General features: G+C 62.6%; 1 protein-coding gene across 2 annotated transcripts; it reads right to left on the bottom strand.

Moving 5' to 3' along the window:
- Positions 1–708: 708 nt before the first annotated feature.
- ADAMTS10 (ADAM metallopeptidase with thrombospondin type 1 motif 10) lies at positions 709–17,605 on the bottom strand. Of its 2 annotated transcripts, XM_039251596.1 has the most exons (25): positions 17,537–17,605; positions 16,054–16,240; positions 15,547–15,893; positions 15,028–15,184; positions 13,962–14,179; positions 12,246–12,329; positions 12,005–12,150; positions 11,529–11,572; positions 11,276–11,381; positions 11,028–11,174; positions 10,717–10,858; positions 7,935–8,042; positions 7,440–7,585; positions 7,280–7,343; positions 6,163–6,265; positions 5,733–5,866; positions 5,524–5,647; positions 4,538–4,618; positions 4,289–4,452; positions 4,065–4,191; positions 3,840–3,969; positions 3,301–3,505; positions 2,886–3,062; positions 2,639–2,798; positions 709–1,470 (listed from the first exon to the last, which is right to left on the bottom strand). In XM_039251596.1, the coding sequence occupies exons 2-25, from the start codon at positions 16,139–16,141 to the stop codon at positions 1,361–1,363; spliced, it is 3,312 nt and encodes a 1,103-aa protein (XP_039107527.1). In that variant the 5' UTR covers positions 16,142–16,240; positions 17,537–17,605; the 3' UTR covers positions 709–1,360. The 2 variants fall into 2 exon arrangements, with proteins under 2 accessions (XP_039107527.1, XP_039107528.1); XM_039251597.1 differs by lacking the exons at positions 709–1,470; positions 2,639–2,798; positions 2,886–3,062 and having other exon boundaries at positions 3,424–3,505; positions 4,060–4,191.
- Positions 17,606–22,686: the final 5,081 nt, after the last annotated feature.

Genomic DNA, 22,686 nt, shown 5'->3' with positions numbered 1-22,686 from the left:
GGATCCATCAGGTGTTGGCACCGAGGGAGACCAGCCGGCCTCGTCTGGGTCCCCTCTTGACCTTTAGGAAGTGGCAGTTCGGAGCGGCTGTCACCTCCCGGTCCCCACAGCCGGGAGGAGGAGGTCGAGGCGACCCTGGGAGCCTGCGCTCCTGGCCGCACACGGCATCCCGCCCAGCGGTCGGCAAGACGCAGCGCCCCCTAGCGGCCTCGTCTGGGAGGAGCGCGTTTCTCCCGGAATCTCCCGCGCCGGCTGGGCGCTCGCTCACCTCACCGGTGCCTCGGGACACCTGCGAACGAGCAGGCAGGTGGACCTTCTCCTTGCTGGAGGCTTCAGACGGGGCTTCTGCAAGGAGGTGACGCTTGGGCCGAGGCCGAAGGGTGAGTCGGAGCTAACCGGCCGAAGAGGGAAGGGGAGGGAGCTCCTGGGAGAGGAAGCGGGTCTAGCAGAAGCCCTGGGATGGGAAGACGGAGGAACTTCGCGGAGGGCGGGAGCGAGCCCAGGGCCTGGGGGTGTGGCGGCCGGGATGGCAGGTGCCAGGCCGGGGAGCTCTGAGCGCCTCCTCGAGAAGCTTTCAAATCACTGGGCTCTGGTCTGTGCTGGTAAATTGCCCCTTTGGACGGATGGGGACCACCTGCGAGGGGCCGCGGCCGCTTCCATCCGGTGGCGGGGACGGAACGCGAACAGACACACTGACGCTCGGAGATCTACACAAGACAGAACTTTATTGATGGAGGGCTTCCTGGCGAGGGGTGTGTGGGCCCCAGGGCAGGGCCTGTAGCACCATGATGGGGGCGCCTGGACGTCGGGGTCCCCCTGGGGCAGGCAGGGCAGAGGTTGGGGTGGATCTTGCCAGCTCTGCCTCACCCCTGTAGCTGGTCTGGTCAGGGGGAGGGTGTCGGAGAGGCGCTGCTAATCCCCCTCCCCTATAGCAGACATAGACCCCCCTCTCTCCCCCCAGCTCAGACTGGAGGGATTGGGCAGTGCTGGGGGCATGACACCGGCAGACCCCCTCCGCAGCCCCCACTCTTCACAGTACATATTCCGGTCAAAGGGGGGGCAGTATTGGGGGCTCCCTAGGGGTGGGTGAAAAGGGCGCTAGGGCGAACAGTTGTTCCTTCCTCAAGCTCACCCTGGAGGGGGTCTCAACTATGAACTGGGAGAAGGGATGAGGAGGGGCCCTGGGGGTGGCCAACCCCTCTCCAACCACCAGCCAGGGACCCTGCAGGGGTTCCCAATAAATAACTTCCGGTTTCGTCTCACCCAGCTCCCGCCCCCTCGGGCTCCTTCAGGCTGGCCAGCTGCAGGCAAGGTCCCCTCCAGCCGGCGCCCAGCTGTGGCTCCGGGGCCCGCGCGCCCCCTAGCGGCCCTGGCAGGTTTTGCAGCACATCTGGCGGAAGTAGGCTCTGCTGCAGAACTGAAATTTGAGCACCAGGGGGCAGTAGGCGACCTTGTTCACATCCTTGCACTCTGGAGGGGGCAGGAGAACGGGGTCAGGGTGGGAGCGGGGAAGGGAGGGATCAGATCTCAGCGCCCCTTCTGCAGGGGCGCGTCTGCAGCCCGCACAGAGCTTCCTGGCTTCTCTGTGCCTCGGTTTTGTCCCCTCTCAAAGGGAGTTTATAACTATGAAACTCAAAGCGGGGTTTGTAAATATGTCATTAGGCTGTTGGAGGATTTTGAAAGAGAGTGTGCCGGGTCTGGGCGTATTCCCTTTCAGTTATCCTCTTGATCCAACGGGGGCTGCCATCTTTCCACGTTTCCCTTTGTAACAGACTGAGGACTCTGAACTCCAGAGGAGTCCCTTCTTTCCAGGGTATTTGTGTATTTTGTGTTCGTGGTAATCCGCCGTGACAATGACGTGAGCTCCCACTTGGTCAGTGATGCATAGTAGGTCCTGGTGCTTAACAACGGACTGCACGTGGCTTGTTTTATTCCATCTCCCTCATGCAGCACCTCCCCGCTCCCAGGTGAATCTAGTATCGACCACCCTTGACAGATTAGAAAACCAAGGCACAGAGAAGGAAGCGCAATCCAGTTTGGTTCTGGTGCCTGGAGGAAGTGATCTATTGCTCTGTATGGAAAATACTTAGGCAGGGAAAAAAGGGACATATTTAAAGCAGTGTTTCTCAAGGGAATGCTATTTTGCTCCCCCCCGCCCCCGCCCCAGAGGACATTTGGCCATATCTGGAGACATTTCTGGTTGTCACCATGGTGTGGGCTGCAGAAGCGCTATTGGTATCCAGCAGATACAAGTCAGGAATGTTGCTGAATATCCACAATGCATGGGGTGTCCCCCCTGGAATTATCTGGCCCCAAACATCAGTAGTGCCCGAGGTTGAGAGATTCTGGCTCAAAGAAAAAAAAATTAAGCATCTAATGGGACAAGTGGCGATCAACAAGGTGAAGGCTACGGAGGTGGCTGGAGGAATGACTCGAGTGTGGGTGCCCAGAAGGAGCAGGTGTCTAAAGAGCGAGGCACGTAGTGCAGGGAGAGGTGCCGAAGGATGCCCTGGAGGGGCCAGAAAAGGGCATTTCGGTGGCTGGAGAAGCTCCAGGCCAAAGGTCAGGACGCCTGCGCTCTCCTGTGGCTTCCTCTGCGCGGGCCCTCTCGTGCCCCTGGGCCTCCCGCCCCACATACCTTCGGGGCCGTCCCCGGGGGGCGCGCTGTCGCACTTGGCTTCGCACTGCTGCGTGGCGGGGGGCCGCAGGGCCTCTGCGCACTCGCGGGACGGCTGGCCGGTGTGGCTGGAGCAGCGCACCGCCCGCTGCTGCTGCCCGAGGCCGCACTGTGCGGAGCACTGCGGGGAGTCGCCGCTGAGCCTCGGCCGCGCCAGCCCGGGGCGTCCCCTGCCCCCGCCCCCCGCCCCCCGAGGGCGCCGGCCTACCTCGCCCCACTCGCCTGCCACCCAGCGAGCGGGGGGGCAGCGGCGCAAGTTGCAACGCATGGTGGCCGGCGGCTTGGCCGCGGGCGGGCAGTGCGCGGGGGGCAGCGTGGCGCGGTGGTCTGAGCTCTTGCATAGGACGACGCGGTGGCGGAGGCCCGGCCCGCAGCTGGGGGTACACTGCAGTCGGAGAGGGGGTTTCGTGCTCCCGGGCGCTGCAGTCGCCGCCCGCCCAGGGGTTGGGGGGATGGTGGTCCGGAGGGAGGCCAGGGGGGTTCAGCTAACCTCGGCCCGGTCTGGAGGGGGCGGTCTAGGCCCCGCACTCGTGACTGCGCAGAGGCGCCTCGGCGGGCACCCCAGTCCCCACCTCCCGCCGCACGGCTAGCGGGGTGGGCGCGGGCGGGCAGGGGCGGCTGACCTCTGACCAGTCCAGGGCGGCCCACTCGGGCGGGCAGGCGGGGCCCTGGCAGGCTTCCAGGACGGGTGGGCGCGGCTGCGGGCACGCGCTGTCGTCCAGCGCCTTCTCCTCGGCGGCTGACACTCGGCGCTGGCACACGACGGAGCGGCTGCGCACGCCCGCATCACAGCTGCGGCTGCAGCGCGACCAGTTCCCTACCACCCAGCTGCGGGGAGGGGGCGGGCCTGAGAGAGCGTGCGTCGCAGCCCCCCCCCCCCCCCCCAGCAACCCGCATCTTTCTGGAAACCCGCGCGGGGGTGCCCGCTGCTTGGAATATTATCCCGCGCCGGTAAAATCCTCGCCCTGCACCCACCCTGTGCCTGGCGACGTGCATCACCCCGCGGGAGAGAATTACCTGGACCTGCCCAAGGAGCATCACGGCTCCGACCCCACCCTCGGGAGCACCGCCCCCCAGGCCTGGGAGCACGCGCTCCTCTGATCTGAGGAGCCCCGCCCCTCCCGCCCTTGCCACCCTGCCCGGCACCCTGGCGGGCACTCACTCGGGTGGGCAGGGCTCCGTGTTGCAGGCGCGCTGCCGCTTGGGCAGCTTGCTGTGTGCGCTGCAGTGGTGGGGGGCCACGGCCGAGCTGTCCAGCTGGCTGCGGCACTCCACGGCCTGCACCTGGCTGCCTGGGGGCGGGCGAGAGACCCGCTCAGCCCTGCCGCCGCCTGAAGGGGCCAGCCCCCGCGCCCAGGGCCCGCCCCCGAGCCCACCCCGACCTCACCGCCGGCACACTGGGCGGAGCACTTGGTCCAGGGGGCGTAGTGCCAGGAGTAGGGGGGCAGCGCGTCTCGGGCGATGGGCGCGTTGAAGCGGTAGCGCAGGGCAGCCAGCTCCGTCCGGGCCAGCACCTGCGGCGGGGGAGGGGCCGTCAGTGGAAGACGGGCTCTAGTCCCCAGGGAGGCGAGCGTCTTCCGGCACCTTGCTCCCGCCCCACCCCATTGTTACCATGACGATGAGAGACGCGTTTATAGGTCCCAGGGCTTCCAGGCTCTGTGTCTGATCCGGCCCCTGTCGCAGCTGAAAGGTGGTCCCGGCCAGGGGCAGGCGGTGCGGCTGGGGGGTCCCGGGCAGCCCCTCCAGCAGCAGGGACTCCTGGTCCCCCTTCAGGGCTAGGGGGACAGCACAGGGGTCAGAACCCCAGCCACACTGACCCCCTGCTGACCCCCAGGCTGCATCCCTGCACCTCCGGCTCACCCAGGTGACTGAGGGAGAGGTTCAGGTCCTGGATGAAGATGTGGACGGAGCCTTTGGGGATCCAGACGACTTCCTCGTACCCTGGACAGTGGAGCTGAGATGTTGCCTACTTGGCCCTTCCCCCACACCTGCCTAACTCCCCCATTCCTGGCCCTTGATGATAACGGCTAACTATTCCTGTGCTAAGTACTCACAGGGACCTTCCAGGGCACCCCCAGCCCCGGTCCTGTGAGGTAGATGTATCATCACACCCAGTTTACAGATGACAAGACTGAGTCTCAGAGAAGGCAGGCAACTCACCCAGGTTTGGCTGCTAGGAAGTGGCTGGGCTGGGGTTCCAACCCAAACTTTCCCGCCTCTCTGACCACCAAAATGGTCTGATCCACCCCCTACCTCCCCCAAGTATGCAGCAGGGCTGGGTTTGGGCAGAAAGAAGAGGGCACTGTAGACGCCCCGACCCACATGATGACACGGTGACTTTAGCAGCTGGAGTTAGGTTTGCAGTGGGCTCTACCACTTACAACCTGGGCCCCTCCCTGTCCCCTGCACCCTACACTGGGGCCTCACAGTGTGTTTGCTTCCAGACGCCCTCCCTCCCCTTCCCCCCTCCTCCCTGGGGTCTCTCTCTTCTTCAGCCCAAGGTTGGGAGGCACAGTCAAGTTCACCATAGCCTGCAGATATCCTTCCCCTAGTTAGCCTTCTCCTTTAGCACAGCGTCCCCCAGGCCCCTGCCCCAGCCCCTGCCCCAGGCCGCCAGGGTGGGGGAGGGGAAGGGTTTCGGTCACTGACCTCTCTGCACGCTAATTGCCAAGGTTTAGGCACCAGAGCCCAAGCTAGTCCCTGATCCTGGTCTGGGCCATTGCTCTGCCCCCGGGGACATTTTGGGGTCCCCACTGGGCCCCGCGTGACTGCGGTGGAGCCAGTGCTGGCCCCCTTCCCCCCTCCATCGCGAAGTGTGGGAGGGAGAGGGAACGGAGGTCTCTCACCGGTTGCAGGTGAAGCCGGGCTGAAGACCCCCTCGATGGTTTCGCAGGCACTGCCGTCACCGCCGCACACCCGGCACTTGTCCTCCCTCAGGTCGGAGCCCAGGACCCGGTCACAGCCCACGTGCTGGGGAGGTGGGGGTGTCAGTGAGCCCCGCCTCCCTGCCTCCGCCCCTCCATTCCCTTGCCCTCTCTCTGGGAGTCCCCTCCACCTTGCACTCGCCGCTGACACAAATGTCCACCGTGTCCGGGCGGCAGGGCGTCCCGTCCACCACGGCTGCCGCCCTCTCGGTGTAGAAGTTGAAGCCTTCGGCCAGGCATGTGAGCGAGCAGGCCTTCACGCCCCCTGGGGGGGGGCACGGCCCCGTCAGACCCGGGGGCCAGGCCACCCGGCACTCCCTGCTTGCTCCCTGGGGGAGGTGAGGCATACGACAGACCCCAGACCCAACAAGGATGGGCAGGTTGGGCAGAGAGAGCTGGGGTTCCCAGCATCCAGTGGCGGACCTGTTGAGCCACATCCCGGGCTCTTGGGCCCCTTGGGTGAAGGGGGTGCCAGGGCAGCCCCCAGGATGCTGTATCCACCTGCTGCGGCCCTCCACTGCCCCCACCCCCACCCCCCGGCCTCCTGAGTTCCTCACTCACCTCCTCGGTAGGTCTTCCACGTGTAGAATTTGCCACGGAAGGGGACGCTGTCAAATTCAGAGCACTGCATTTCCCTGAAGTCCTGAGAGCCTGGGGGGCAGTCCTGGGGGCCAGAGAGGGGAGAGGGAGGGAGGCCAGGTGTTGGGGAATGGAGTTAGGGCACAGGCTCAAGGCCAGAGGACAGACAGACGCTCAGGGCAGGGATGGGTTGGAGGGGTGAGGCTGTGGAGGGCCAGGTGAGACTGGTCAGTGGCCTGAGCTAGGTCTAGGCAGTGGAGCTGGAGGGACAGGTACATCTGAGATGGAGCAGGTGACTCATTAGAGCTTGGGGCCAGCTGGGGGGGATGGCTGGCCTTCTGGTTTCGGACCATGAGACCTTTCTTGGGAGGGCAGGCCTAGGAAGGAGCAAGAATAAGGGGGCGGGGTGTCCTTGTGGACTCTGGAGACGGGAGTCCCTCCAGGTGGGGCTGGGAAGGCCACCCCTGTCACTCCAAAGCTTTCCCTGAGCTCTGAGCACCCCCCTCCCCCCAGCAGTAAGCCCTGTGCTTACTGGGTGTGTAAAGCCCGGAGCCCTAACCAGCCATGGGGAACCCCAGCGTTTCACAAAGGGGCCGCAGCAGAGGACGACCCAGGTGTAGCCGGGGGGAGGGGGGGCTGAGAGCACAGGGCACGGGTGCTGCAGGCAAGGCAGGAGGTTGGGACGGGCCGAGGCATCTGGTTAGAAGGGCGTGCAAGCTGAGGACCAAATGTGGCCACTGGGCGTGGTGACAGGGAGCTCAGCGCGAGGGGCGGGGCAGCTCGGGGAGTTTGGGCTTCAAAGGGAGGGGCGAGGCTCGCCATAGCTGGAGGAGGTTGTGGGGGTCAAGCAACTTCAAGGTGGGAGACTCATCTGCTGACGAATGGAAGGAGCCAGACGCTTGTGGAGGGGGGAGAGCTGGGTCTGGTGGGCACCGGGGCCCGGGGGCAGGGGTAGGCAGGGCAGGGCAGGGCAGGGCTGGCCTGGCCTGCAGGGTCCCGAAGAGACGGCAGGCGGCCCGCGGAGGCTCGTCGGAAGCTGACTTATGCCTGTTTTCCGAGTGTGCGAGGGGCCGCGGGTACCCGGCCTGGGGAAACTCACGTCGGTGTTGCAGGAGCGGTGCCGCCGTCTCTCGCCCAGGCAGTACTTGCCCCCGATTGTTGGCCTGGAAGGGGGGAGAGGGGCAGAGGAGATGTCGGGCTGGGGGAGACAGAGGGCGGGGCCCGCCCCAACCTCTTTACGAAAGGTCCTAGGGGCTGACCTAGGGCTGTCGCAGTGACGGCTGGAGGAGGACACGCCGCCGCCGCACGTCCGGCTGCAGTCGCCCCACGGGGTCCACGGGCCCCAGGCCCCGTCCACGCCCTCCGGCCGCGACCCGAAGGGGACGCACACTCTCTTGTAGCACCACTGCGGGGAGGAGAGGGATGCGCAGGGGTGAGCCGGACTCCCGGGGTCTCGGCGCTGCTTCCTGCCCCGCCCCTCCCCCCAGCCGGGGGTCTCAGCACCCCTGGCTTGAGCCGGAAGGGGCGAGGGTGGAAGCGGGGTCTGAGGACCCGGACGGGGGCAATGCAGGGGCGTGGCCCAAGCAGACGGCCGCCAGCAGGAGGTGAAACTACCTTGGGACCTAAGTGGCTGGAGACGGGGCGGGGCCTGCGGGCAGTGGGCGGGGCCAGAGACGAAGGAAAACACACTGCGGCGCGGTGGGCGGGGCTCGGGCAGGGGGCGGGGCCCGGCGGGCGGCTGCGGCCTCGCTCACCCCCTTGTCGATGGTGTGCGTCTGGCACAGCGTGCCCTCGGCGGCTGGAATGCTGTTGGTGATGCACCGGTTGCTCTTGCTCAGACACCACAGCTCGCTGCAGACCTCCTGCGGGCCAAGGCGCCCGCTCAGGCTCGCCCCCCGCCCTCCTCCCTCTGGCAGCCCGCCCGCCAGGCGGCGACGCGGCGACCCGCTCCCGGCCGCCTAGCAGTGGGGCCCCGGCGCCCCTTTGCTGGGTCTCAAGGAGCCTTCTTGAATCCTCTCGTGCGGCATGGCCTGAGGCCTCCTCTGCCTTGCGAGCCGCACTTATCCAACGTCCGTGTGTGCCACAAACTCCCTTACGCGTTACTACCCGTTTCACTGAGAAAAAACCAAGGCCCAGACAGGTAGAGTCACTTGCTAGGGACCGCACAGCTTCTAAGGGGCAGCCTGGGTTTAACCCAGACCTTTGATGGACCAGCCTGTGACCGATTCACTCTGGTGCCTCCTGAGTTTCCAGAAGGAAACTTGGGACCGGCTGAGGAATGATGATGATTCTGCATTCCTTTTCGGGATGGGTGAAGCAGCCCTTGGGTAAACAGCAATTCTGAAAACTCAGGCCCGGGAGATGGCCCAGGTCAAAGGCCTCATCTCGGAGTTTTTCCAGCTGGTGATCCTCCTTGCGGCCCCCACCCACACTGGGGAAACTCCCAAAGCTTTTAATCTGTGGGCTGCTGGAGGACGGGGCAAGGGGAAAGGCCAGGCTGGATCTGGGTGGGGCATTCCTTTACTTCCCCCACTGAAAAATCTGCCCACCTTTGCGTCTGAATCCTGCTTGGGCTGGGCAAGTCCCAGGAAGTCACTCTGACCCTTTAGGTTAATATCCCTGGACAAACCCCAGTGGGTTCGAGCGTGCCAAGTCTCTGACCCTCTAGCCTACATCCTGCCCCACCTCCCGGGGTCTTCCCTCCCCAACACCCAAGAAGTGGAAATCCTCTGGTATCCTTTTTAACATTTATGTGGAATTTCCTCTCTGAACCTAATGCTTTCGAGTTTTGGAGATTTGGCATTGGACCAGTCAAGAGCTACGGGAGCGGCCCTTGTCCGGGTCAGCCTCTGAGACACCCGCACACGTATGAGAAGTTCAGAAGGTTTTTCTCAAATCTGCTCCCTCAAACGTCCTCCAGAGTCCCTGCCTTCTGCCCCCTCAGGGCACACATCACAGCTAAAATCTCAGTCTGGTTTTCTGGCTTCACTTGGCTTGTGTCCTTCTGGCCGTTTGTAAAAAAAGATCACATGCCCCGGGCCCCCCTTGGGACCCCTCTTAAAGAGAGCGAGCTATTCCAGTCCTGTTTTTCCTCCTGTCCACAAGGAGGCGCTGTGGTGCACATGCAGGAGCTGGGCGGGTGCGCACTCTGGGAGACTTCAGCTCCGCCCCTGACTTGCAGCACATGCCCCTCTTTGGGCTTCAGTTTCCTCATCTACAGCACAGGCCTTGCCTACCTAAAAGGCATGTGACGGGGCAGATAGAGGGATTGCATAAACTCCCTGATGTTGTGTAACAAGGACCACAGCTATCTCTGGACTAGGCTCAAGGCCCAGCTCTGTACACATGTTAGCCAAGTGACATGTAGTCAATACTTTCCCCCTTTGCCAGGGGCGCCGGGAAGATGATCCTTGGAAAAATAAAAGGAAGAATCAATTCAGCATACAGGCAGCACCCGATCAAGCTCCGTTTTCTGGCACTTCCTCCCCTCCCCTCCCTCCGTGTGACATTTAGAGTCACAGAGAGACCTGGACTCGAATCTTGGCTCTGACATGCTCCGGAACTGTGACTTTGGGCAAGGCACCCTCCCTATGCCTCAGTCCCTTCAATCTGTCTTGTGGGAATAACAGGATCGCCAACAGTTTAAATGAGATGATACACATCACATGCTTAGCACATAGTGAGCGCTCAGGGAGTGTCAGGCACTGTCCATCATTGTTGGGACACCTGGGGTACAGCAGATGGCCTAGGATAGCTTCCAGATTCTTTAGAAATTCATTAAGGGTGCTGTCGTCAACAGCCAAGTTGGGGGTGGGGGTGGGGCAAGAGTGGATTAGCTAGAAAATCTTCCAGGGCCTATCTCCTCCTCTTATACTGGAATGAAGTGAGGACACTTTACCCGCTGCCTGTTCATGTGTTGGGTGAACACGGCCTTAGCTTGGACGTGGCCATCCAAACTCTGACCTTTGGAGTCTAGAGGAAGCTAGCAGGCCTTCAGTTTCTTGGGGGCACCTGGGGGGGAATCCCCAGCTTGCTGGTCTACCACAGGGCGGGGCTTTGGGAGGTCAATCTAAACCTCACAGCGAGTGATGGGGTCAGTCAGGCGGCTCAGAGCTCATCCAGCCACGGGTCATGTGAGCCAGTTGGTGGGGGGTGTGGGGAGTGAAGACAGGGTGTGGTTGGAAGGCTCTGTCTGGTTCTCTGCCATGTGGGGAAGACGGTCCACCCCCCAGGGAACGGTTCCCACCCAGTCTGGATGTTTGGTTGAAACCTGCCCAGTTAGGGGGCTTGGGACCTTAGCTCTGCTAAAGCCACAGGAGGCCTGATAGGACGGACAGAAGGTAATGACCGAGCTCTCCCTGGCCCAGCCCCCACCCCCAAATCTGGTCCCATTCTCCACCTCTGAGTGCTTGGGACCTTTGTACACCTGTGCACCTCTTTTCCCCCAGCCCCCACGGGGGCTCACCCCCCTCCCGGCTCTCCCACCCCCTGCGGCCCCTCCCCTCCCAGGAAGGAAAGCAGGAAGGCTCTCTCTACCCCGTATTTACACTGACGCGATTTGACTCCATGTTGGAAGCGACACTGCTCATCTGCGTCGTAGGCCTGGCCGGGCGCTACTGTCGGGTACACGAAGTCCTGTCTGGGGGGCCGGTTGTTCAGACACAGCCCCAGGCCTGAGCTGTGGTGAGAAGAAAGCAGCTGTCACCTTAGGGGGCTGCAGGCCGAAAGCTGGGGGAGCCCAGCGGGGCGTAGGTTCTGGGGGAGGGGCCCTCGGAGGCAGCTCTGGCATCCGGACCCTTCCCCTGAGTGTGGGCAGGCGGGGCGCGGGGCGGGCACGGCGTCCTCACTCCAGGAAGCTGGTGATGTAGTCGCGGCTGCAGGACGACCACACGAAAGGGTTGGTCTTCATGGTGATGTGGGCGGCCATGAGCTTTGCCGGGTCCTGGCCCCGCGCCCCGCAGCTGTTCCCCACGCCGTCGTGGTTCATGCCAAACCTGGGGGAGCAGCGTGGGCTCTGCGGGCGCCCTGGGAACGCGCCCGGCCTCCCGGCCTCCCGCTGCTGTGTCCCCCCCTCCCCCGCCCCCTCCGGCCTCACGTGTGTCCAATCTCGTGGGCGATGGTGAAGGCGGTGGCCAGGCCGATGTCCTCGTTGATACTGCAGCTCCGCTCCCGCTCGCACATCCCGCCCACGGGCGCCAGGCCTGCGACACGGGTACGTGGCACATGGCTGGGCTCAGGCTGGTGCTGGCTGGTCCGTGCGCCCTGCCGGGTCCCCCCACCCCCACCAGGGCCAGGGTCCCCAGTCCGCTGGCTTCACAGGCGCCTGCAAACCCACAGGGTGTAAGTACCTAGTGTCCCGCAGGGCTTGTTCTTATAGATGCAGATGTCGTAGCTGCAGAGGAAGGATGAGCTGGTGGTGAGGGGCTGGGCCACAGCCCTGAGCCCTGCTGCTGCCAACGTGAGCAGGGGGGAGGGGCAGGGGGTGGGGGCGCGGCTCACTTCCATCTGCCACTCACCCCTCACCCCTTGCTCTGCCCCCAGATGACCTTGGGGAGGCCGGGGGTGCATGAGTGACTGACTGACTGCCCGCAGGAATGAGACAGTGAGTGAACGGGTGCGTCTGTGCCCAACTGGCCCCACTGGCCCTGACCTTCTCTCTGCTCTCAGGCTCCCAGCAGCCCCTTCCGCCCCCTCACGCCCCACTGGAGTAGCCGGAGCGTTCCAGCCTCTCCCATCTCCCAGCAGAAGCGGCCCCTGCTTGGAGCCAGGCGGCCCCGGGGACCACTGGTGCCTCGGCCCGGCCTGGAGCCTCCCCGGCCCTCACCGCGTGATGAGCACTGCTGTGTCATGGTTGGCCACACCGTTCTCCGGGATGGCGTTGCCATGGCCGCTGCGGCTCACGATGGATTTCTGCCACTTACAGAAGCTGTCCAGGGACTTCCCGGCGTGGTGGGTGATCTCCAGGGTGGGCTGCGGGCACACAGAGGGGAGCGCGTGGGTGCCAGCCGCACTGGGAGGGCAGGTGGCGCTGGTGTGCAGGGCTGGGGGGGGGGGCGCCCACGCACCTGGTCCTCCGTGAGCAGGATGAGGCGTGTCACCAGGATGTTAACGATGTTTCCCAGACTCGAGTCCTGGAAAAGTTTGGCAACCTGGCCTCCAAGAAACAAGAGAGACCGAGTCTTAAGAGAGGCTCGGAGCAGAAGACAGAAGACACAACAGTGACAATAGCTGTCCTTCGTCACCGCGCGCTTGGGAGTCAGGCTAAGCGTGCTGGGTACCTCTTCACACCGGCCGGTGCTGCGATCATTCCCGTTTTACAGAGGGGCAAACTGACATGCAGGGAGGCCAGGACACACAGTAGGTGCCCCGGGTGGGATTCAGTTCTGGGTAAGCCTGCCTCCAAAGCATGGTCGCTTGCCAGTAGTTTCTTTCTGACTCGCCCCCATTTGGCTCATCCGTGCCCGCCCTCAGGCAGCCCTGCACACTCGGCCGCATCCCACCACCGTCTAAAGGGACCGATCTGAGCAGCACCACAAGCAGGTTGGAAGGGGTAGGGGGCATGAAGCTGTGGAGACAGTGGCCAGGGAGGGGAGGGGGTGCTCCGGGGGAATGGGCACAGACGATGGAGGCCGCATGGTGCAGTGATCTTGGAGCCTGGGGCATCCCTGTCCCATGTAGAAACCCCCAGAAACCCTGGCAGGTTTTAGACAACTTTAAAAGCCCAATGGAGGGAAGCGGGGCCAGGGCAATACGCAGGGGCATCACACACGAGGTCATGTCAACACACTGGGCCCTCTGTCCTTCTGCTGAACCTTTTCTCCTCCCTTTTGCTTCAGGGAAACAGCAGTGCCATGTGGCAGGCTCCAACCAAGTGCCAAATGCTCCCTCCGGCTGCTCTCCCTGCCCCCGACCCTCTCCCCCACCTCTTAACCTCTGTGGTAGATGCCATGATAATAGTATTGTACAAAGGTGGAAACAGAGGCTCAGGGAGACCCAGGGGCTGGACTGAGATCTGGTGTGGGCAGCGGGTATATCTGAGTGTGGGTCAGCGAGGGCACCTGTGTGAAGTTATAGGCAGGTGCCCACAGGACAGTTCTGCGTGCATACAGGTGCGGGCCCATGTGTGTGCAGCTGACCTTGACAGGTACGACCTTGACAGGGATGTGCAATCGGTGTCCTTGTTTTATTTTACTTTGAGAGAGAGGACGAAGTGAGCAGGGGCAGAGAGAGAAGAGAGGAAGAGAGAGAGAAGCGGGGCTCACCCGGGGCTCGTGTTTCACCCAAAGCACAGGACTCGAACCCAGTGTGGGACTTGAACTCACAAACTATGAGATCATGACCTGAACCGAAGTCAGATGCTTAGCCAACTGAGCCACCCAGGCGCCCTGTGTCCTTATTTTATACAGCAGACACTTACTCGGCACCTGCTGCGAGCTGAGCGCTGTTCTAAATGCTTTATCGATTCACTGCAACCACCTTACCCTTGTGAAGCGGGGACTATTACCAGCCCCATTTTACAGATGGGTAAACCAAGGCACAGGGGTGAAGTAACTTGTCCAAGGGCGCACAGCCTGCCGAGTCCATGCTCCCAGCCACAGAGCGCGGCCGTTTCTTCCCAGTCCTTCCTCATGTGGGCCTCCTTTCCCCCTGTGTCCCCTCCATTCTGGTTCCCGGGCCTCAGGTCAGGGCTAGTGGCTGGGATGGTGAGACCCCGTTTCCTGACCTCTGGAGGCAGGCTCCAGGTGCCCGGGCTCCACCCCCAGGGAGGGGGAGGCACTTACAATGTTCATGATGGCCAGCACGTACTGCTCCACATCCCGGCGCCCGTGGTAGGCCACCATCATCTTGTCTGCCACCACCAGCGTCTCCACGTAGCGCTCTCGGCTGACCGAGCGCTTCAGGCCTGGCTGGCCGCGCTCCGTCTCATTCCCCAGCGGCCTGGCAGGTGGCGGCTTCAGGGTACGCAGCCACCACGGCCGCCCCTTCCACGGCTTCTCGTCTGGATGGACGACTTCTTGTCATTCTGCTGCCTGCCCTGACTGTCCACCTACCTGTCTGATGGCTCATCTGCCCAATGGGCCGTCAGACCCCTCATTCTTTGGTTCCTGGGTGTTCTGGTACAAGGTCTAGTCCCACCGTGGGTCCGTGACCCAGATGTCCGGTTCTACAAAGAAGTGTCTGCCCCACCGCCAAACTGGAGAACAGCCCACCTGCCCGGTGGTCTTCCTGCCCAACCGAACCAGCCCGCCTGTCTCCCGGACCGTCAGGCGGTGACACCACCCACTTTTCTGTGTGTATGACCCACTGTGTCAGTGTCCTACTTGCAGACTGTCAGACTGTGTACCTCATTTAACGTCCCAGGGCTCTGCCTTTGTCCCCACGGCAACCTGGCTTTCTAGCTGTCCAATTGCCCTGGTAGATTTCTATCTCATGCAGCTTTCTTACTTTCCTGTTCCCTGACCGTCTGATCTAGAACCGTCCTCCTGAAAGTCTGGCCGTACACTGGACCTTCCGAATGGTGTTTCTGCCGCGAAGTGGCTCAAGTATCTGCAACTACCCAGTCGCTTGACCATCTGATCACACAGGAATCCTGGGGATGGAGGGTTTTACACCTGAGCACCTGTCTGGCTGTCCAGCTGCCTGTGTGGCTCACTGCTGGGCCATCGGACTAGGGCAGTGGTGGAGGGGCTGTTTCTCTGCCCTACTGTCCCGCTGCCTGGCTGGCTGCCAGTCCTCCCCACACAGAGCTACCTGCTGACCTTCTGCAGGGAGAGATGCTCCTGCCTACCTCTGCCTTAAGGCAAAGAAGTCCAGTCCCTCTGCTCATCCCCAGAAAGACAGGTATACCTCTCACTCCACAGGCTGTGTCCAGGTGGGGGTGACGCAGAGAGGAGCGCTTGTACACCACATGGGGGCCACTCTCCTCTGGGCCATGGGCTCCTTTGGGCCCAACTTGCAGGGGCTCGATCAAGTATTCTTCTTCCTCCGCCACAATGAGGCCATGCTAGGGGTTGGGTAGTGTGCAGAGTGCTTGGATCAGATCTTGCTCCCAGGACCCCTGGGACCCTTTCTCTGTCTTTATGATTTCATTCCTCTATCTTACTGGGGTTCTGTTGCTATTCCTTTTCCAACTTCTTGAGGTGGATGTTCAGTTTATTAATTTTCAGCCCTATCCCTAAGGCTATACGTTTTCCTCTAAGTTCGGCTTTGGCTGCATCCTAAAAAAAAGTAACTAATCCTTCTGATGAGCTCAAAGTGCTTTCAAAATATCCACCATGATTCCTCTCTGACCTCTATGTAGGAGTGTTTTTCCAAACTCCCAAACGTGTGGGCATTTCTCCCTGCTTCCCAGGACCCTCCGCTCACCAGGCCCCCGCAGGTGCTGATGGCCACACGGGAACTGCCAGCCTGGCCCTGCAAGTGGCCGGCGTAGAGACAGTGGGGCCGGGCAGCCCTCTGCCAGGCCAGGCCCTCCCGTGTCCAGTACTCCACGGAGACGTGCCCTGCTAGGAGGCGGGGGCTGCGGGTCAGGTTCAGCAGGAAGTGGGTGCTGGGTGCAGCCACCTTGTAGAAGAGGCGGGACTCTGCAGCTGGCCCTGTGCCCCGACGCTGCCTCCGGTGGGGTGGGGGCGAGAAGGCCAGCAGTGCCCCATTATGGTCCACTCGAGTGGGGAAGGCGATCTCGTAGCTCTCCAGACTGGACAGGAACTCATCTGTGGGTGAGGGTCAGAGGCTCTGGGTGAGCCCTGAGAATGACCCGTGTCTTGGCTGCTTGGCTACAGGGCCCTCCCCGCAACGAATGCCATCCCGGCCCCGCCGACCCTTCCTCAGCTCCTTCTTCCCTCCCCACTTCCGCCCCTGGGCTGCCCCTACCTTGAGAGCGGAAGGCATGTAGGACTTCGAACGTGAGGCCCAGCCCCAGGGTGAGGACCCAGCGGAGGATCTGGCCGGCGGGAGCCATAGGGGCCACGTGTCCACATGTCTCTCTCCAGCCCCGGCTGCCAGCAGCCCCCACAGCACCACCTCCCCTGTTCACAGCCTGGGGAGCATCACCGGGCTCCTAGGAGGGAGGAGGTGGGTCAGGTGGTGGGTGGGTGCTTGGTCCTGCTGCCCAGTGTATCCAGTGCCTAGGCCCCTCACTCCCGGCCCCAGTGACGTCCAAGACATCTCCTCATTCAGAAGTCCCCCTGTCCCCACCCTCCCCTTCCTCCCTGTACTATTAGGATACACAGGGATTTCAACTTTGTGAGCAAAGAAAACAAGACAGTGTTTGTGAGCAAGAAAACAAGAGCACCTATGAGGTGCCAGCTACCGGCCTGAGCGTTTTCACACCATTTCGTTTCACTTCCACAATAATCCTGAGGATTCCTTCCCTAGGTAAGGACTGTGCATGATACAGACACCGTCCTTGCCCACCATGGGGCTCGGTCTCCTGGGAGTGACTGAATGAGAGGAGTTCAGGTTGCGACAAGTTCTCTAGAAGTAATAACGGGGAAGCTCAGATGCAGGGGTGTGGGGGGTGAGCGGAAACTCATTCAGTGAAGAGACAGGAGAAGGTGCCCGGGATGGAGGACCAGCAGGCTCAAAGGCCCTGGGGCCGGGAAGAGCTGGGTGTGGATCCAGGACCACAAAGGCCGGTGTGGCTGGGCAGAGTGGCTGAGGGGGAGGGTGCAGAGCAGTAGGGAGGCTGGCATGGGACTCGGCTGTGTCGGTCAGTGGGCATTTTCAGCCCAGATTAAAGCGGAGGCCAGTGCTTGGCTCTCCCTCCTCACCCCGTCTGACCTAGGCCTTACTATTAGATCCCCTGCCATGGGTAGCACTATCTACCCTGTCACTGGGCCCGGAACCGCTGCAGGTGGCCTCTGTCCCTGTGACCTCTCTTCTAACCCTGTACTTCTGCCCTGACCCCTGGTTCTGCTCCGTTGCCTTTCAGATTCTTCTTTCTAGAAGCTCTAGGCCTGGCTGGCAGGTCTCAGTTTCTCTGGCATCAGCCCCAGGCCAGCCTGCTGCACACAGACACTGCTTTGGGCCACTACCCTGTGCCAAACCCTCCTCCCCACTCCCGTCTCCACCCTCCTCCTCCTCCTCCTCCTCCTCCTCCTCTCTGCAGTTTCCCCCTTAATCACACACTGTCTTGTTTTCTTTGCAGCCTGGCCAAGTCTGAGAGTCGATCCCCAAACAGGGCAGGTCAGCACAGGAGGGAGGGAGCCAGATTTTCAACAAGATGCAGACTTGGAAGTTGACATTACCGCTTCTGCTTGGACCCCTCCAGGAATGGGGAGCTCACTCCAAGACACTCTCTGTACCCTCCTGCTGCCTTGAGCTGGGCGGGGGATCACCCCTCGTTTGTTTGTACCTTTTGGGGGCTCCAGTCGGTGGCCTGGTGTCGGACACCTGTGGGTGAGCCCCTCTGGGCCTCAGTGTGTCTTCTCTGGTGCCTGGACAGGGAGGGGGCAGTGAGGAGGGGCTGGGCTGGGTCAGAAGTTCAGGGGTGGCTGAGAATAATCTGCCCTTCTCCCTAACTCTGGTGAACCTCCTCTTGGAGTATCTGATCATCCTTCAGTTCCCGGTCCCCCAACAAAGGCCCCCACCCCCCGTCCCCATCTCTTGCTTCCTGTCCCCTAGCCCATCCTGGAGACCCAAACCAGCTCTGATTAAACCCCTTCCTGGTTGAGTTGCCCTGACCTCCCCCTCCTGCCTTATCCCCCCCCCATCATGCCAAGGTGGCAGCATTCTGATCACAAGTGACGGTGGACCCCCTTCCCCCAATCCTGTCCCTCTGTCTTTCCTGCACTGCCAGGCCTGGTGCAGAATCTTGCGCCCTGGCTCTGTGGCTCTGGTCTTGGCTGCAGCGTCTTTGAGTCTCTCCTGCTGCCCACCCCTGAAGTCCTCACCACTGTCCCCTGGGCTGCCCCTCCTCCCAAAGACCTCACAGCCTCCCTCCGCTTCTGGCTCTGGTGGGGCGTGGGGGACCCAGCATAGGCGGGTGAGGATGGGGGATGCAGAGGGGAGGGGTCTGGACGGAAGGTTGGCAGGTGTCCTCTGCCAGGGCAGGGAAGAGCATCTGGGGCAGTGGCCCAGCCCGCAGGGCGGTGTGGGGAGGTGTGACCTGCCCGGGCCACTGGGGCTGCCAGGAACAGGTCAGTGGGTCTGGGGGAGAAAGTGATGCCCGTGCCCCGGAGGTTAGGGCATTCCAGGGCCCGCGCCGGACTGTGATGTGTGCACAACTGTGTGTGTGTGAGACCGTGTGAGGGGACTGCGTGTACGTATGGGGCTGTGCGTGGGGTGTGTGCCCATGTGACCCCGTGTGTGGCCATGTGTGTGCCCGTGCGGCTGTGTGTGTGTGTGCGCGCGCGCGCACGCACACGGGCGCGTGCCCAGGCCTGGCCATTCCTCCCGGCCCCTCCTTCCAGAAGGCGGGAGGGAGGCGGCCGGCGCGGGGCCGGTGCCAGCGCTGGAGGAGGAAATGCCGCGCGGAAGCGGCCCGGAAACAGCGGAGGCTCCATCCCATCCCAGTGATCCGGGAAGGAGCCGCCGCTCCACGCCCGGACCTCGGCGGGTGCCGTGCCCGGGGAGCCCCGGCCGCTCCGTGGGGGCCCGGGCCGAGGCCGCCCGGGCCCAGGCCTCCTCCTGGCGCTGCACATCTGGCCGCCGGGAGAGCAGACAAAGGCCCGCCCGAGGCCTGCGGGAGGAGGGGGCCGGCGCCCCGGCGGGTCCCCCTCCGCCAGCCACTAATTAAAGGCCCTGAGCCCGAGGGGCCGGAGACGCCGGGAGACAGACGGCTGTGGCCTCGGTGACCGACTCAGGGGAAGTGGGAGGTGCCGCCCCCACACCCAGACACACAAACACACACTGGCAAGCGACGCGCACACTCCAGGGTGACCACACCTGCGCCGCCGGGGACCAACACGGGACACCGCGGACCCACAAAGGACTCCCATCCCAACGCACACCGACATGCTCAGCACACACTCCCGTCCAGAGGCAGGCGCCCCAGGCACACAGCTACACACTCCCCAGACCTATGTGCACACTCACGTCCACACTCATTCACACGCCCACACAAGACAACCCGGAGACACACACACACTCGGGCCTACGCACACATACACGCACACCCTCGTTCACACACTCACACCAGACAAGGGACAGACTCATGGCGTCCCACGAAACTTGACATTCACACCAAGTGCGCTCCCGTTCAGGCATTTACACACTTGTTACACTCAGACACACCCGGACACAGCACGGAGACACGCGCACACTCACCGGACATTTACATCCACAGCAGACATGTAACTATGCGCACACCACGGCTCACACGCACACCTTTGCACACGCACAAAACCCCTACGATGGACACGCAACTTCAACACACCCAGACACTCTGAGACGTTTTCACGCAGACACACACATGCAGACTCACCGCATTCACACATACGTGGATGCCCACACGCACCCCGACACACACACACACACACACACACCCCGCCGACAAACCCAGACAGGCGCCCCGTACGACCTCAGGATCGCACACACTTGGGGACGCCGGACACCGACACAAGCCCCGGGGGCTGGACGGTCCAGCCGACCCGGGCCCGCAGCCGTCCCCCCCCCCGACGCGGACACGCAAGGTCACCCCACGCCGCCGCGCCCCGGCCCCCTCCCCCCGGGCGCCCTCCGGGGCCCGCGCCTTTACCTGCGGCCGCCCGCCCGCCCGGGCCTCCGTCCGCCGTCTCCGCCGCCGTCTCGCCGCCCTGCGCAGGAAGGGAGGGAGCGAGCGCGGCGGCGTGGCCGGGGGAGGGGGCGCGGGGAAGGCACTTCCTGAGCCGCCTGCCAGGGTTATAAAAAACCCCCAAACCGCGCGAGGCCAGAACCCCGCCCGCCCGCCGCCGCCGCCGCCGCCCGGCCTGGGCCGCGGGCTGGACCCGAGCCAGGGACCCGGGAGCTCGGGCGGCCCCGCCCGGACCGGCCTCGCCTTGGGGGGTGGTGGTGGGGGGCTGGGAAACGGCGGGCGGGGAGAGGGGCTGGGGTGGGGGCGGGGAGAGTAAGGTGGCCCGTGGGGGAGGGGAGAGAGGCGGGTGGGGGAGGGGAGGGAGGAAGAATTGGGTAGGGGTAAGGGGGAAAGCAGGGAGAGCAGAACGGGTGGTGCAGGGAGGGGAGACTGAATGGAAAGCGGCGGGAGGAGGTGGGGGATGGAGGAGGAGGCACCTTCGTGTGGGGCGAAAGGGGAAGGAATGGGGAGCCGGGCGGAGGGGTGGGGGAGGGGAGAGCCCACTCTCTCGCCGGCACCGCCAGCATCGACAACAGCTGTTATTTATTGAGGGCTAGTCCTGCTCAAACAAGCATTTATTGGGCACCACCCGTGTGCCAGGCACGGTGCCCAGGGCGGCCGCATAAATGTCAGCCAGCCCCTGCCCTCCCAAGAGCTCCCCTCTGGGGGCTTGACCTGCCCGAAGCTGGCTGGTTCCATTTCACAGAAGAAAAAACTGAGATCAGGGAGCAGGAGGGGGACGTTTCACGAGGGCAGGGGCCCAGTGAGTTGTGGCACAAGAACGGGGCTGACTTGCACAGTCAGAGCAGGGGTGAAACCGCACACGGCCGCCCCACAGGCCTTTGGGTGCCTGGCCAGGGGCTAGTGCTGCTGGAGGTGGCAGGGCAGTGACCCCCAGTCTCTCCGTTCAAGTCATTTTCCAGGCCTGACCCCAGGGAACTAGGCAGAGCCTGGCCTGGTTTGCCCTTGCCCTTGCCCTCTCTGAGTCTCTGTTTCCTGGTCCCTGCGGGATGGCTGACGGCAACCTTAGAGGCGGCTGGGAGAGGGGTTCATTCTACAGCAAACGTTTGTTTCTTTTGTTCTGAATTTGGGCTGGTAGTTAGGTCAGGGCTTGCGCATACAGCAGATACTCTGTAAATTCCAGACTCTTCCCGGAGCTCCTGTGAGATTGGAGATTGCGGCCGGCTCCACCTCCACCCCATTCTCACCCCAGGCCAGACCCGAGGGACAGCCCACCCTTGCGTTTGCTACCCTCGCCCCCCCCCCCCCCCCCAGCCAAGGAACAAGTCCAAGTAAGCCAGCTCTGGTCTCTGCCTTCGGTCCCCGTGCTACCCAGGGACGCGCTGGGAGTCCACCCTGAGCTGCCTTCTTCCATTTTACTCCTTTGTCCCTCAGAGAGGTGGCCACCTTGGCCTCGTCAGTTTTGCTCTCATGCTGAAAGCTCTCACCTTCAGCCCAGGGGCTGGTGCAGCCACTCAGCCACAGTCCTTAGTCTGGGCTGGGTGGCCGCCACACAGCACCGGGGGTTTCAAGGCTGCTTTGAGCCAGGAGCTTGGAGGCTCTGCCCCTCACTAGCCGTAAACCTCTTCTAATGATTCTCTGAAACTGGCTCTTCTGCGTCCATGCCTCCTCTCTCCCATGCTGCCACCCCAGATGCCCCTTGGGGTCCCCCTCTCTAGAGCGCGTGACTTGGCCCTCAGCCGCTCCCACATCCCCGTCTCCTGGTCTCCAGGATTGATTGGGGGGCTGGGCTTGTCCAGGCTTTTGCGGGGAATCCAGGGAAACAGACTTTTGAGCACTCACTGAGCACTGGGGTGCTGGTCCAGGCACCGGGGACACCGTCCAGAACAACCACATGGCATCCCCCACTGAGGTCACTGTCCTGCCTCTTCCCGCCTGATGTTGCCACGGCCCCTCCACCTTGTTGCGGAAGTTTCATCTCAAATATCACCCCACAGTGAGGCCGGCCCCTCCCCCCACTTCAAGATGACATCCACACACCTTGTCTCCCCTTTCCCTGGTTTATTTCATTCCTGAGTCAACACCTGATGTTGCAGAATACATTTTTCGTGTTTTCATTGATTCTCTCTCCTTAACCAGGACGTCAGCTCTGAGGGAAGAGGAGTTCATCCGTGAGGTCCACAGTGGTATCCGCAGTGCCTAGAACAGGGTCACCACACGGGTGCTGCTCAGGATCGGAATAAATAGGGAGCCAGCAAGAGGCTCCCGGTGCAGGTGGCATTGATATTTCTGGTTTGCATGTTAAGAAGGAGGCTCCGGGGGTGAAGGCGTTCTAGGAGCGAAGCTCATAGGGCCAAGTGCATTCTCTTTTGGCTTAAACCAGCTTGGACTGACTCCAAAAATGTTTTTCTTCTTCTTCTTCTTCTTTTTTTTTTGCTGACTTAGTAAACCTTTAGAATGCAGAGCGATCTCGAGTGCTCGGGCAGGCTGCAGTACTCAGCGCCGCCACAAGAGGGCCTGCAGGAATCTGGTCGCCGTGCGGGTACTGGGGACAACGGTCGCGAGGCTGTGATATGATGCTGGAGCGCTAGCTTTGCGGTCTGTTTTAACTTCACATCAGCCCCGCGAGGTAGGCACCGTTAGCATCCCCATTTCCCAAATCTGAAAACCGAGGCTCAGAGAGGCTGAGTAACTTGCTCAAGGTTGCTCAGCTACAGGTGGTAGAACCAGAAAAGAAGGCAGGGTGGCCCTGGGATCGTTGAGCTGAGGGT

The sequence above is a fragment of the Hyaena hyaena genome, unplaced genomic scaffold (genome assembly GCF_003009895.1).
Source record: "Hyaena hyaena isolate Hyena2069 unplaced genomic scaffold, ASM300989v1 scaffold_396, whole genome shotgun sequence".
Lineage (NCBI taxonomy): Eukaryota > Metazoa > Chordata > Mammalia > Carnivora > Hyaenidae > Hyaena > Hyaena hyaena.
This window is presented reverse-complemented; position numbering and strand designations above follow the sequence as displayed.

Bases quoted from the DNA above. Each gene is read 5' to 3' on its own strand.
- ADAMTS10 (XM_039251596.1), bottom strand. From the start codon at position 16,141: ATGGCTCCCGCCGGCCAGATCCTCCGCTGGGTCCTCACCCTGGGGCTG. The intron at 4,619-5,523 runs GTGAGAGACCTC...TCCACTGTCCAG, and splicing joins CCCGGCTTCACCTGCAACCG to GGTACGAGGAAGTCGTCTGG. The intron at 3,506-3,839 runs GTGAGTGCCCGC...CCCTCCCCGCAG, and splicing joins ACGGAGCCCTGCCCACCCGA to CTGGGTGGTAGGGAACTGGT.